Raw genomic sequence first — 14,764 nt, 5'->3', positions numbered from 1 at the left:
TACAAACAGCCAGTAATCACAACACTTAGAGACTAAGCCTTGCCACAAATCCAGGGTCACACCTTTCTCCCTCCGCTGCCAACCCCCGCCCGTCCCACGCACGCGCGCGCACACACACACACACACACACACACACACACACACACACACACACACGCCAGTCTGTCTGTCGAGCTAGTCTTCCAACATTTCAAAGGTGTTTCTTCTGAGTTGTAATGAAGGTTATTGATTATGAAGCAATTTTAGAAAAGAGGTGGTCTAACCGGATGACAATAGAAATAAACTAGTAGGTGATGTCTAGCAAAGGTTAGAAAGAGTCCATATACTCAAGCGTCATTTGGCAGGTGGCAATAGAGTGTTCATTTCTTTCACGCCACTAATACTTTCTGTACACATACCCACACATCCCACACAGCACACTAAATAAGTGTACAGTGTCTCCGTACACCATGTACTCTGAGTACTGATAAAGAATGAAGGTGCTACTTACAGGGGTAAAATCAATTGGGAAGTAACAAGATGTCACTTCAAACAACTCTTCCACAAAAGGTCCTGTGGCAACAGAGAAAGAATGAAGTTGACTTAGGTTCATTATATCTGACCATCTTCAACCAGCCACTTCCCTGCTATGCAAACATACCCAGACTGAAGTCCTTGGAGATGAGGTCATGGACAATGTGGAAAGCCAACAAAAGATTACGAGGATCCTTTTCTCCATCCATCACCTGGATGAAGCCAAATGTGAAGTCAGCTCCTAGGCCCTTCAGCTCTGAGAAGGAAAGAACAAGTCACTGCTGTCCCATGGGACAGAAAGCCTGGTGTCCTCCTGCTGTCACTTGTTCTCCTTTCCTGCCTAGCTCCAAGAACTCACTGCAGATATGTTCAAGTCTGTGTATGCATGCATGTGCATTTACACAAGTCAGGAATTAAAAACCTTCCTACACTGGGAGAAGCCTGGACCCCACAGAGTCCTGCCTGTCTACACATCCCCTAGAGAACAATGTAACGCTCTCAAGGGGAGAGACAGCAACCGCTTGTTTTTCAGACTCCTCAGACAGCCCTGCCTCTTACCTTCTTCTCGAGATCGCATGAAGTTAGTGATGATACTGAATACTGTATGGCGATCCACCTGGAGCAGGGACTTGAGGGTGTAGAAGAAAGGAAGTAAGTGGAAAAAGAGGACAAAAGAATACTTCAAACACAGCAACCATTTCCGGCTTCACAATCTCTATGTGGACAGTCCTTTCCAAAGCATCCTAAGATCACTGTAGAGCAAGGGCTACTGGTCTACCAGCACAACAGTGATGCTAGTAACCAAGACCTGCATCCTGTATGGCTTAGGTTCTCCAGCTCTGAAGACAGGTCAGGCTTAATGTCATTACTTCTCCATTACCCAGTAGAAAGGGAGACCGTATACACAAGGTTACCCGGCCTCAAAGTGTTCAGAGCGTGGAAGACAAAGTGTCTGTCACCGAATTCTAGTTATGTCAAGTACAGGACTAACACCAGCAACAAAGGAAAGCAGCAGTTACTATCACTCACCTGTACATGTACCCCTTGGAAGATGGCTTTAAGCACAGAGACAGCCAGCCCCGGGGGCAGGGCCACAGACAGGCTCTGGGGGAGAAGGAAGATATGAGACCGTTGTCTCTAAAGCATAGCTCTACAGTGTGTCTCATTGGGTAAATGGACACCCCAACATCCCCACGTCAGGAGGAAGCACTCAGTGAGAAACTTCCTCTAGCCAAGAATTTCTCCATAGCTCCTTCCAAAGCAGCCCAATTTCAATTGCCCAACGGTGGGTTTATTTCTTCTACATAACACTATCGTAAAGTGGACCATCTAAAGGGTGCCACTGCCATACAAGGTGACCTGCAGAGCTGGCTGACCATAACTTACTCCTATATTTGGGCCTTTGCCCTTCAGCATGTGAAGGTTCATCCCTAAAAGGCCAGCAGAGAACTGTACAAGGGCTCCCGCAAACACAGTTGTAGTGGAAAGGACTCACAAGCGCCCTCAGGCCCTGCAGGACAGATGGGATCACGAGATGATGGTCCTTCAGCCGGTTCTCATAGAACAGGATCAGGTGCACCACTGTATAAACCAGATGCAGCCGTTAGCCTAGCAACTGCGATGAAGACCCACTCGCTATGTTTCCCGCTTCCTAAGGCCATTTCATTTTGGCTTTCACTGCAAATGTTCTCTGGCATCAGGAAGTGAGTGGCTAGAGAAACAGGCAAGTCTCTTACAATCTCATATAATCTCCTAGAGAGACCCAGCTCCGCCCTCAGAATCGCTTCCTTTATAACTTCCTTAGTCTATGTGGCTGTGGTGGTCTGAGTAAGAATGGCCCGCGCAGGTTCCATATTTGAAGGCTTGGGGGTGGCACTACTTGAGAGGGATCAGGAGCTGAGGCCTTGTTGGAGGAAGTGTGTGTCACTGCAAGTGTTTCAAAAGCCCAAGCCAGGCCCAGTGTCTCTCTTTCCTTGTTCCCTGTGGTTCTAGATGTACAATTCTCAGCTCCTTCTCCATCACCTCTTCTGCTTGTATGCCGCCATGCTCCCTGTCACGATGACAGTGGATTAAACCTCTGAAACTGTAAGCCAGCCCTAACTAATATCTTTCTTTTATCAGAGCTGCCATGGTCATGGTGTCTCTTTGCGGCAATAGAACACCAACACAGTGCAGTTATGCGGCAAGTGGAAAACTTCCAGAAGCCAGTTCTCTCCTCCTACCTTCATGTGAGATAAAACTTAGGTCTCCAGGGTTTTACCTAAAGCGCCCAACACTGATGTATAGAACTTTTCCTCTTTTCCTTTGGTGATGGAGACTGAAAGCTGTTTCATGAGCCCCACCACCACTCAGCTTTCTTTCTGATGTGTTTTGAAGAGGTCTATTTAGGAATAACTTTCAGGAACTTTTCTCTCCTTTTACTGTGGTTTAGGGATCAAGCTCTGGCTGTCAGGCTTGCATAGGAAGCACTTGTACCCACCGAGCTATGACAACAGCTCACCACCTTTCCTTAAAGGGCCAGACAGTAGGTATTATATATGTTTGCAGGATGTAGATACACTGAAAAAAAAAAATCAAAGACTTGAAGTTCAAGTGCTTGCATCTTGCAATTTAATTTTTTTTTTTTTTTTTGGTTTTTCAAGACAGGGTTTCTTTGTGTAACGTTGGCTTTCCTGGACTCACTTTGTAGAGCAGGCTGGCCTCGAACTCACAGCAATCTGCCTGCCTCTGCCTCCTGAGTACTGGGATTAAAGGCATGCGCCACCACGCTCAGTGTGATTTAATTTTAATAACCTTTGCTATATATACCAGTAAGGAATGAAGTGCACTGAGTTAGTTGTTCATAGACACTCCAAAACCCTTGATTTGGGAAGACTTCCTCCTAGTGGTGAAAGTACCTTCCTTCTCCAAGAGCAAGGAGTGACACTGGAGTAGCACCTGTGACAAAAGCTGGATTCCTCGTGCCCGAGTCCTGGGTTCTGGATTCTCCAAAGAGGACCTAGGAAACAGAAAGATAGAGAGCATCTGCCATTCCAGTTCAAATTATAAAGTAACACTAGTTACTGGTCACTAGTCACACTTACTCCCCGGGTAATAAGAGAGCAACAGTATCCTAAAAGAACTTTAAACAAAACAAAAGAGCCCATGAATAGGTCCAGTAAACACTGAAGCCCCAGCCAGGTGGTAGCACACACCGTTAATCCCAGCACTCAGGAGGCGGAGGCAGGCAGATCTCTGAGTTCAAGGTCAGCCTGGTCTACAGATAAGTTTCAGGACAGTTAAGGCTTCACAGAGAAACTCTGTCTTGAAGGGGGTTAAAAAAAAAAAAAAAGACTGAAGTCCAAACCTATTTGTAAAGTCTTGCTAAGGGGACATAAATACGGGGCAGCCAAGGTCCTAGGTGGTGTGCTTGCACACACCTACACCCTTTAATAAACCTAAGGAGGGAATAGCTTCTTCCTTTTTTGGAGACAGTTTCATACAGCCCAGGTTGGCCTCACACCCTCCATAACTGAGCCCTGACCTTATGCTTCAGCTATCACACCCTGAGTAGTGGGCTCCAGGTGTATACTACCTCTAATTTTATGTTGTTCTGGGGACTGAACCAACGGCTTTGCGCATGCTTGACAAGGTTTCTACCAACTGAGCCACACTGCAGCAGTTTTGTTTTGTTTTGCTTTGCTTTCAAGACAGTGCTTCTTTGTGTAGCTCTACCTGAACTAGCTCTGTAGACCAGGCTGGCCTTGAACTCAGAGATCCAGCTGCCTCTGCCTCCCAAGTGCTAGGATTAAAGGCCTGCACCATTACACCCCTCAAACTGCAGCACGAAGGATTACTGATAAGGGAGCAGCTGAACTGAAGGAAAAGAGTATTTATATTCAAAATAGCTCTCCTGAGATCACACTTAAAACTTAACCTGGGCAGGACATAGGTTTTCTGGAAAGCTGATCCCAAGAATTTTAAATTAAACCTTAAAGATAAAGGAACATGCAATGGTGCAGAAATAAAACCACCCTTGACTGCATTCTGAGGACAGGAAGTCATAGAAATGTTTCTGCTTAGCAGGTAGAATATTGTGCATTTGCAGCATTTAAAAGAAGGACCAATGCACACAAATGCTCATAACAGCATTTTTCATAAAGGACAAAAGTGGAAACAATCCAGATGTCCATCACAACTCATGAATAGTTAAATAAAATGCTGGCCATTGGTACAATGAAAGCCTGTTTAATGAGCAAAGAAATGTAGAACTGACATACTCAACACAAACACACCTTGTAAACATGGTGCTATGTTAACACTGGTTATTATCCTGCTGATCTAGATGACCCAAGAGACAAACCTCTACGCCTACTGTGAGGGATGACCTATAGTAAATATTCCTTTTAAGGACTTTCTTATTGAAATTGAGTTGGGAAATATCATTCTCTGGTCTACGATCCTGGATGTAGTGAGAACTCTGCTTCCTGCTTTGAGTAAAATGTGACCGCATTTACGCCTCAAACTCCTACAACTAGCATTTCCACAACACAGTGTTTCACCCTTGAACTGTGAGCCAAAATAAGCCCTTTCTCCCTTAAGTTGCTCTTGTCAGTATTTTATCACAGCAGTAGAAAAAGTAAAATACATGCTCAATGAGAGAAACCAGACACAGAGGGCACACAGCCTGTGGCTCTACATATCAGAAATTTCTACACCAGGTAAATTCATAGATTGTCAGGGGACAGGAGAAAGAGGGACAATGGAATGATGCTGAGGAGCAGGAGTTTCATTTTGGAGTACTAAAGATGTTCAAATGGTGACTGTGGGAAAGAATGCACAGAATCACACACTTTAAAACAGTGAGCCTTGTGATATGTCATATATACATGTGTGTGTGTGTCAGTACAAATATAAACATACATATATGTTTATATATATTCATATACAAATAATCAAAACCAAAAAAACCCCTAAGGTAACAGAAAAGATTTGCTTATTTTTATGTTTATAGATGCTTTGTCTATGTACCATGTGCCTGGTTCCCATGGAAGCCGGAAGAGGGTGCCAGACCCCCCAAGACTGGAGTTCCAGTTGTTAGCTGCCATATGGGTATTGGGAACTGAACTTGGGTCCTCTGGAAGAACAGCCAGTTCTTTTAACTGCTAAGCCAGCTTTCCAGCCCTATGTCAGTTATATTTTCAATAAAATTATTATTAAAAAAAAATCCTGGGGCTAGAAAGATGGCTCAGAGGTTAAGAGCACTGTCTGCTCTTCCAAAGGTCCTGAGTTCAATTCCCAACAACATGGTGGCTCACAACCATCTTTAATATGATATGATGCCCTCTGCTGGCCTGCAGATATACACGCAGGCAGAGCACTGTATACATAATAAATAAATAAATCTTTAAAAAAAAAAATCTTGCACACCTTTAATCCCAGCACTCAGAAAGCAGAAACAGGTGGATTTTTGAGTTCGAGGCCATCCTGGTCTATAGGGCAAGTTCCAGGACAGCCAGGGCTACCTAGAGAAACCCTGCCTCCAAAACAAACAAAGCCAAAAACAAAAAACAAAACAAAAAACCCTAAGATTCCAAGGGAAACAAAAAGCTAAATGATCTGTTCTGTGTAAGATGTGGCAGTTTTTAATCTTCCTTCAATTTTCTAGTTTTTTTCTATATCATAAGACATGATGATATCTTCTGAATAATAACTTATTAATAAGACTTGTTAGGGCTGGAGAGATGGCTCAGAGGTTAAGAGCACTGGCTGTTCTTCCAAAGGTCCTGAGTTCAATTCCCAGCAACCACATGGTGGCTCACAACCATCTGTAATGAGAACTGGTGCCCTCTTCTGGTGTATAGGTGTATAAGGAGGCAGAACACTGTATGTAATAAATAAATAAATCTTAAAAAAAAAAAAGACTTGACAACTTAAGTCGTCGACCAGGTGTATGATCTGGGGAAAGCAAGCCCTAGACTATAGGCATGTATTTAACATGATTTGTAGAAGCCCAGGTTATAATACTGCTCTGGCACAGTCAGTCTCCTAAGCATTCTACAGACAGGGAGACAGGCCTACACTATGTCTGAGCCATGTGGAGCAACTAGACTCCTGAGGGATTAGGTGGCTCTAAGGCAGCACAAAAGGAATTCCAGTTCCAATGAGACACAGCGGAAGGCCTTACTGCCCACTCACCCCATCCCCACAGGCTGAGTCAAAACCTGGTGTACAGGCTTACATTCTGTATCTGTTTAGGGAGAACCACCCAAGACCAGCTTAGACTGAGGTACTGATGTGGACCAGGGGGAAAATCAGGTTCCAGGGAAGCAGTAATGCATGAAAGTATCTAGGCAAGACTGGAGGAATATTCTAGAACAGAGGCACTTACCCAAGGGCTTCTACTACTTGTAACACTGTATAGACACCAGACTTCACATCTAGAAGAAACAAAAGAAATATGGAAAAGTTAAACAGGCTTCAATGGTTAAGTATTTCCTGTTTGCACTAGGCTCTGTGCTAGGAGACCACACTCTGCTGGACAAGATCCCCTCCTAGATAAGAAAGAAGCTTTCACATTTCAAATATGCAGTGTCGAGGATTTAAAAAACAAAAATAATCATTATCATTTGTAACTGCAATTTTGTATATGTAGAAAATCCAAATTAAAAAATAAGCTATGTACAGATTAGTATTACCACATAAAAAATCCTGTGTATACACACACACAATATTCTATAAGACAGCATAAAAAATGAATAGAGACAAATGGTACAAAGGCAAAGAAAAGCCAAAAAACAAAAACAAAAACAAAAACAAAAAAAAACCAGAACCCCTGCACTGAAGGTGCAGCTCGCTTGACTGAGTACTTTCCCAGCATCCACTGAGCACTGAGCTCATCCCTAACACTGAATAAGCAGTGGGCAGCACATCCACTTGTAGAGGAGGGCAGATCAGAAGACCAAGAGAGAAAATACCTAGATACAAATTTAGCACAAATGTACATTTAAAGCCACTGGGTGTTCTGGCTTCCTAGTTGCCAGGATGGTACTTAGAAAACAGACAAGCGACAAGGGCTGGGAAGGACAGAGAGAAGAGGGCATCTGTGTATAAACATCATTGGTGAGAATGTGAACTGGTGTAACTGCTGTGGAAAACAGTATGGAGGTGCCTCATGAAGTAAAAAAGCAATAGTCTACAACCCAGCTGTCACTCCTGGTTTTATATACTAAAGGAAATGGATTAATATCTGAAAAGGTGGTCATACGCCCATGTTCCCTGTAACATTATTCATAATAGCACAGATGTGAAACAAGACCAAAGCAGCTGAGCTGGGGGCTGGGGCATATGCCTGTAATCCCAGCACTATCTCTGTGAGGCTGATCTCTGTGAGTTTGAGGCCAGCTTAGTCTACAAAGTAAATCCAGAAGCACACAACTTTAATCCCAGCATTCGGGAGGCAGAGGCAAGCGGATTGCTGTGAGTTCAAGGCCAGCCTGGGATACAAAGGGAGTACAGGACAGGAAGGTCTGTCTCAAAAAAAAAAAAAAACCTAAAAAAAAAGTAAGTCCAGAACAGCCAAGGCTATACAGAGAAACCCTGTCTCAAAAAACAAAACAACAAAAAAGACTGAAGCAGTTATATATACACTGAAAATTGGACAAGTTCTCAATGTAGAATTTAAACATTAAAAAAAAATTTTTTTAATTAAACATTAAAAAAATAATAACACAACAATATTATGTTATATATAATAATTATAATAATTATTGTTGTTATTATTGTTATTATTCTACTACAAATGTTTTAACTATATAGCCCAGGCTGGTGGATTTCAGAGATTCATTAGCTTCTGCTTCCTGGGTGCTAGGCTTAAAGTCATATACCACCACACCTGGCCTTGGGATAATTTTAGATTAATAGAAAGGTTGCAAAAACAATGCAGTGTTTTCCCTACTTTATAATTTTACATAGTAAATTTATCAAAATATATACAGCTGTTAAAACTAAGAGATTAACATTAACACTTGACTACCTACACTCTAGATGTTATTCAGGTTTCACTATCTTCCCACTAATGCCATGGTTCTGTTACAAGAGCCATTAGTGTCAAGACCTCAATCTCCTCGGTAACTTTCTCAGTTTTCCTTGCTTTTCATGACCTTGATAAAGTTACTTGATAGAATGCCCTTCAAGGTGGGTTTGCCGCTCTCATGTTTAGACTGTGGCTACTAGTTTTAAGAGTATCACAGGTGGTGTCTCCTCACTCTGCAGCAGGGGTTCACGTCATCCACAGCACCTCTCGAGCTCACTGGAGCCTCTGGGATCAGGTGCATCCAGTCTCTGCACTACGTCCGGCTACTTTTGCCTTTTAGGTACCCATGGTCAGCCCCTATTTAAGGAGAACAAAATTAAGTTCTACTTTCTAGAGGAAGGAATATCTATCTAAGTTATTTTAATTTATTTATAAAAAGTTTAGCTATTACTGTGTTAGTATTGACTAGTATATATTTATATACCGTGAGTTACAATCCTAAAAATATATTCCATTTAGTAATACCCAGGAAATAGGTCTATTTTATTGCACCCGTTGCTCCATATTTGGTCACTGAGCTCTGTGTACGTATGACTGAAGGTGTACTTGTACCATAGCATCCAAGTGGAGGCCACAGAATAACCGGTGTCAGCTCTCTCCTCCACGTGGGCTCGGGGGATGGGCTTCAGGTCTGTGGGCTCGGCAGCCTGCTAAATCATCTTACTGGCCCCCACTGAGTTTTGTTTTGTTTTCTAACTTTATTTTTAGCGTTATTTTTAACTTTTTGAGACAGTATCTCACTATGTAACTTTGGCTGTTCTGGTACTGAGTACAGAAACCAGTTTGATCTCAAACTCTCATAGATCTATCTGCTCTCTGCCTGGGTGCCGGGAGTTAAAAGGGAAGTGCCACTATACCCAACCCCCACTTAGCTTTTCTCTGGGAATTGGAGGCTAGCTAGCCTACGTAGAGAGCTCCAGGACAGTCAGAGATACATAGTGAGACCCTATCTCAAAACAAACAAACAAATAAAAGAAACCATGATCTGGGGCATGGGTGTGCTATTAGAATAATACTGCTTCTAGATTCTCTCAGTTGAATGAGCTGGGAAATACGTATGTGTACTAATCCATGTTACACTATTCCTGTATCTACATATGTCAAACTAAACATGAAATCATATTAAAGTCTCTCAGTAAGTCTCAGGGGCTCAAAAGACGGCTCAGTAGTTAAGAGCACTGGCTGCTCTTCCGGAGGACCTGGGTTCTATTCCCAGCACCTACATGTTGGCTTGAGGCTCCAACTCCAGTTCCATGGGATCTGATATCCTCTTTTGACCTGTGAGCACCAGACATGAAAATGGTTCACATCTATACATAGATTAAAAAAAGAAAGTCTGGCAGGGCATGGAGGCACAGGCCTTTAATCCCAGCACTTGGAAGGCAGAGATCTCTGAGTTCAAGCCAGCCTATTCTACAGAGTACGTTCCAGGACAGCCAGTACTACACAAAAAAACCATGTCTGGAAAAACCAGAGGGTGTGTGTGTGTGTGTTACATGGCACAAAAAGCCAAAGAGTTTGTAAATCTAATCCAGTGTTCACTGTAGCCTTTGATTTGTAACTTCTCTGACAATAGGGAACTAGTTCTTTTATTTACAATTACTCATTGGTCATAAGTTGTTTTTTATACATGCACGCTCATATTTGTGTGTGGGTATACGTGTGAGGATGTGAGAATGCATGTGGGGGTCAGAGGACAATCTCAGCTATGGTTCAAGACAGGGCCTTTCAGGGACCCGAATCTACCAGTCTCTACCTGTGATCCTACCATAACCAAGAGTACATGCCTGTGCCGCCATGCCCAGCCTTTTATGAGGATTCTGGGGATCCAAACTCACGCCTTCATGCTTGCAAGCCAAGTGTATTAACAACTGTGCTATCTCTCCAGTCCAATAAAGTATGCTCAGAATCATCAGCCTCCTTGAGAAACAAGCTTATGAGCACAATACAGCATTTTTATAGTTTTATCTTTGGCTGCCTAGTTTCTAGACAGACTTGTTCTCTGAGATCACTTATGCCAGATCTTTCCCCGACCACTTCAGCTGAGACTGTCACACAGTAACAGCAAAGATCATGTCAGAGTTTGCAGTCCACTTGTGGGATGAAGAGGACCTCTCACTGGGCATCCTTTCACACCTCCAGTGTCATATCTGGTAACAACACACGAGTGACAGATCTAACAGAAGCTGCTTCTACACTTTCAAGGGAGAAACAGAGTGACAGGTTACCTCGGAAGGACCAGACATCTCTATGTGCAGAACCTTAACCTCTGCCAACAGCAACAAAGCAGGAAAGGCCTCAGAACACTGTCCTAAACCTCCAGTTCCCCTAGTCGGCTGGACTCACAGCAACAATTTTGAGCTGAGCTGGGCAGAGGCTCTGTCTGATAGTAGAGTAAGGGTCCAGCCAGCCAGAGGAAAGGGGAGCTCTGGTCAGGATTCATAGCTCGTGACTGGCACCATTTAGCCATCAGGCACTCTTGGCTCTACTTGTGTCAGGATGTGGAGGGCCCAGCTGCTGCCTGAGTGCCTGAGACAGAGCCCAGGGGGAAAAAATGATCAAGCTGTATGGTGGGGGCAGGGCAACACGGCAGGCTCACAGGACACACAAAACAAGGAACTCCTACTAGCCAAGTCCCACCAAGAGGTGTCCTTGGATTAGATTTTATAACTGAAAACTACTTCTTCAGCATTCAGAATCCATCAACATGAAGCCGGCTGATCACTACAGCATAGCATCCATGTGCGAGTGCCTCCACAATGCAGGATGCTGGTAGACACCCCTCGCGGAGCCTTGAGTTTGTACAGTTTTCACAGGGACCAGATATTGAATGAAAGCAGCTGAAAAATAGAGATGCATTAAAGCTATCACTACACACTGAATGCAAGTGAGGAAAATGGCTACTAAGGAGGCAAATGCTTGAGTCAATACTCTGAGACTGCTTTCACGTGGCGAGTAAGGTTAGTTAGCATCATATTCCAGCTCTGCTCAGTCTACCTCGGACACGTCTCCATCACGATGCTCCTCCTTCCATACCTTCTAATGACTACTTTTTTTGCTCTCTACTTTTTGGTGTGATAAAAACTGTTGGGAGCTGAGGATGCTCTGTGCGAATGCAAATTACTGGCAAAGACCAGCGCCTTAGACCCATGGGAACTGGCAAAGCCTTCCTTCAGTCTGTGTGTGAATGTTGACACAGTACAAAAAGCAGGAATGTAGCCTGTTTACAGGCTGAGATTGCTCCCCTACAGAGACCTCCCACAGACACTAGCTATCCCCTCTTTCACCAGCTTTAAATAATAAAGGGGTATTTGGTACTTCAGAGCAAGTCAGTACGCCTGTACTTTCTTCTTTCTCTCATTGCTCTCAGTCAGGTTTTCGGGACTAAGTGGTGCTTGGGTGCAGTGGAAAGTATTCCTGAAATTCTTAAAAATGTTTATTACATTTTTGCCTCTTTTGTGTTGGGGGCAGACGTTGTAGGGTGCACATGTACAGCTTAAAGGCAATTTGCAGGAGTTGTGCTTGCATTCCCTGCCTATTCCTGGGATTGAACTCAAAGCCAGGCATGGTGGCGCACGCCTTTAATCCCAGCACTCAGTGAGGCAGAGGCAGGTGCATCACTGTGAGTTCAAAGCCAGCCTGGTCTACAAAGTGAGTCCAGGACAACCAAGGCTGCACAGAGAAACTCTGTCTAAAAAACCAAACAACAACAAAACCCCCAAAACAAAACAAAACAAAAACAGTCTCTAGGCTGTGGGTGGTGACGCACGACTTTAATCTTAGCACTGGAAGGCAGAGGCTGGTGAATCTCTCTGAGTTCAAGGCCAGCATGATTTACAAAGTGAGTCCAGCACAGCCAGGGCTGTTACACAGAGAAATCCTGTCTCAAAAATCCAAAAACAAAAACAAACCAACAGACCAGTTTCCCAGTCTGGTTTGGCAACACATATGCTAAAATTGTTAAGATACAGATTCACATGGCCATCTATGCAAGGATGACATACAAATTCACAAAGCACTCCATACTTCAAAGGCTTTCATTCTGCTAGTCTGAATTATCTTCCTGAAAAACAATTATTTGTTTGCCATCCTCATTTTTCCCTTAAAATTTTTTTTTTTTTTTACGTTTTTCGAGGCAGGGTTTCTCTGTGTAGCTCTGGCTGTCATAGACTCCATTTGTACACCAGGCTGGCCTTGAACTCAGAGATCCACTTGCCTCTGCCTCCCAGGATTAAGGGCGCGTACCACCACCTGGCTCATTTTCTCCTTATTGCCTTGAAATTCTTTCAATTTAGCGCCCCAGCCCTCTAGTCACGCCCTTTGCCAGGATTCCTTTCCTTCAGTCACATGAAATGGGAAGTCCTTGTCCTTCAGTTAGTTTCCAGTCCTTGTCCAAGGAACGTACACACTCAGGTGTCAACACTTAAACACCCCAAACAGAATCATTCTCTTCCTCTTTGGTGTTCCTCACATACTTCTTAAAAGTTGTTTGGCTGGGCATGATGGTACACTTCTTTAATCCCAGCACTTGGGAAGCAAAGGCAAGTGGATCTCTGTGAGTTTCAGGACATCCAGGGGTACACAGAGAAATCCTGTCTTGAAAACCAAAAAAGAAAACCCCTCCCCCCCAAAAAAGTTGTTTTGCTTCAATGTTGTTGTCTGTTTAAGAAATACAAAGAGGGTCTCACTGCATAGCCCTGGCTGGCTTGGAATTCCCTAAGTAGGCAAGGCTGGCCCTGAACCCCAGACATCTGCCTGCCTGCCTCTCCCTCCAAGTACTGAAAGAAGGGTGCCTTCACATCCAGCTAGATGGGGCTTCCCCCCTCCCCTTTTTCCTTTTAGGTTTTTGAGACAGGGTTTCTCTGTGTAACAGCCCTGGCTGTCCTGGACTCTCTTTTTTAGACCAGGCTGGCCTCGAACTCACAGCAATCACCACACCCGGCTTAGCCAGAGATTTCTTTTTTCTTTTTTCTTTTTTGTGGTGGTGGTGGTGGTGGGGTTTCGAGACAGGGTTTCTCTGTGTGGCCTTGGCTGTCCTAGACTCACTTTGTAGACTAGGCTGGTCTCGATCCGCCTGCCTCTGCCTCCCGAATGCTGGGATTAAAGGTGTGCGCCACCAACACCTGGCTCGCCTATTTGGGGCAGAAAGACCACCACTTGGCATCCCCACAATAATATAAACAAGGGTAGCAGAAGGAACACATGTACAGGCTGAGCTATTTATCTCAGACTGGCCTCTATAACTCATGGCATTCTTCCTGGTAAAGGCTCCTAAGAGACGGCACTACACCTTGTGGGCCTGGGCTACAAATTTTAAGTCACTGCAAGTTTCCCAAATGAAAATAGTCAAAATACACAGAAATACTAAATTATGTCTTTGTACTCCTGGGGTAAGAGAACTTATAATAAAGACTTACAATAAAGAGTTATTTTTCCAGGCCGGACAGTGGTGGTGGCCAGAAAAAAAAAAAAGTTCTTTTTCCTATGGGTAGCTTTACTGGTACAAAGGAACAGTATAAGTTCTGTTCCCTTTATATAGGACGCCTAAGTTTTTCCAGTGTATCCAGGATTTTCTGTCTAGTGATGGATTTGCCAGTACTTCCTAACTTCTCGTGCTTTCCTCAGCCAGGTGAGCTCCTGTGGAACATGGAGACGTATCACGTAGTCACTGACCCAGAAGGCACAATCAGATCTGTCTGACGGAGCTGCAGCCCAGGGCTGTGGAGTGGTGTGGGGGAAGCGTAGCAGCAGAATGGAAGGAAGGCCCTCGGGAAGAGGCTCCAGCCAGGCTCGCAGCAAGGCCCCTTCTGGGGCCCGGTCAGGCAAGAGCTCACCTGGTGAAAGAGGCCCTGAGGTCACGTCCAGCACTATATGGCTCGCGCCTATCACCCCAGCACCCGGGTCAGAAGCACAAGCTCACCCTTGGTTACTCAAGCAGCGTGAGGCCAGCCTGCTGACGCCACGAGGCCCTGTCTCACAATCCAAGCACAGCCTTTCTGGTGACACCACACTCATTTCTCCACAACTACTCTTTACTTTTTAACAGTAATTCCACTCGAGGAATAGTGGTTGCTTCTGGCAATCAAAAATGTAGCAAAATACAACAGAAAACCCTAGTGATAGGAGGAAAAGTACCTATATCCATTATCTAAAAATGCAGCATGTCCAAAAATTGCT

At 44.1% G+C, this 14,764-nt stretch overlaps 1 protein-coding gene across 3 annotated transcripts in view; it reads right to left on the bottom strand.

Annotated features, from left to right (window-relative positions):
* The window catches only part of MMS19 (MMS19 homolog, cytosolic iron-sulfur assembly component), a 36,335-nt gene that overhangs the window by 18,314 nt on the left and 3,257 nt on the right, over positions 1 to 14,764 (bottom strand). For 2 of the 3 annotated variants that reach the window (XM_084749418.1, XM_084749419.1), the window contains exons 2-8: positions 6,884 to 6,932; positions 3,411 to 3,511; positions 2,009 to 2,094; positions 1,543 to 1,617; positions 1,072 to 1,141; positions 641 to 769; positions 491 to 552 (exon numbers count right to left, since the gene is read on the bottom strand). In XM_084749418.1, the coding sequence (XP_084605544.1) occupies positions 491 to 552; positions 641 to 769; positions 1,072 to 1,141; positions 1,543 to 1,617; positions 2,009 to 2,094; positions 3,411 to 3,511; positions 6,884 to 6,932 (572 nt within the window). Of the gene's footprint in view, positions 1 to 490; positions 553 to 640; positions 770 to 1,071; positions 1,142 to 1,542; positions 1,618 to 2,008; positions 2,095 to 3,410; positions 3,512 to 6,883; positions 6,933 to 14,764 lie in introns of those variants that run through there. The other variant, XM_084749420.1, reaches the window with a different exon arrangement.

This window comes from Acomys minous, assembly GCF_964271855.1.
Source record: "Acomys minous genome assembly, chromosome: 2".
Lineage (NCBI taxonomy): Eukaryota > Metazoa > Chordata > Mammalia > Rodentia > Muridae > Acomys > Acomys minous.
Note: the sequence above shows the minus strand (reverse complement) of the source record. Positions and strands in the feature narration are given on the sequence as shown.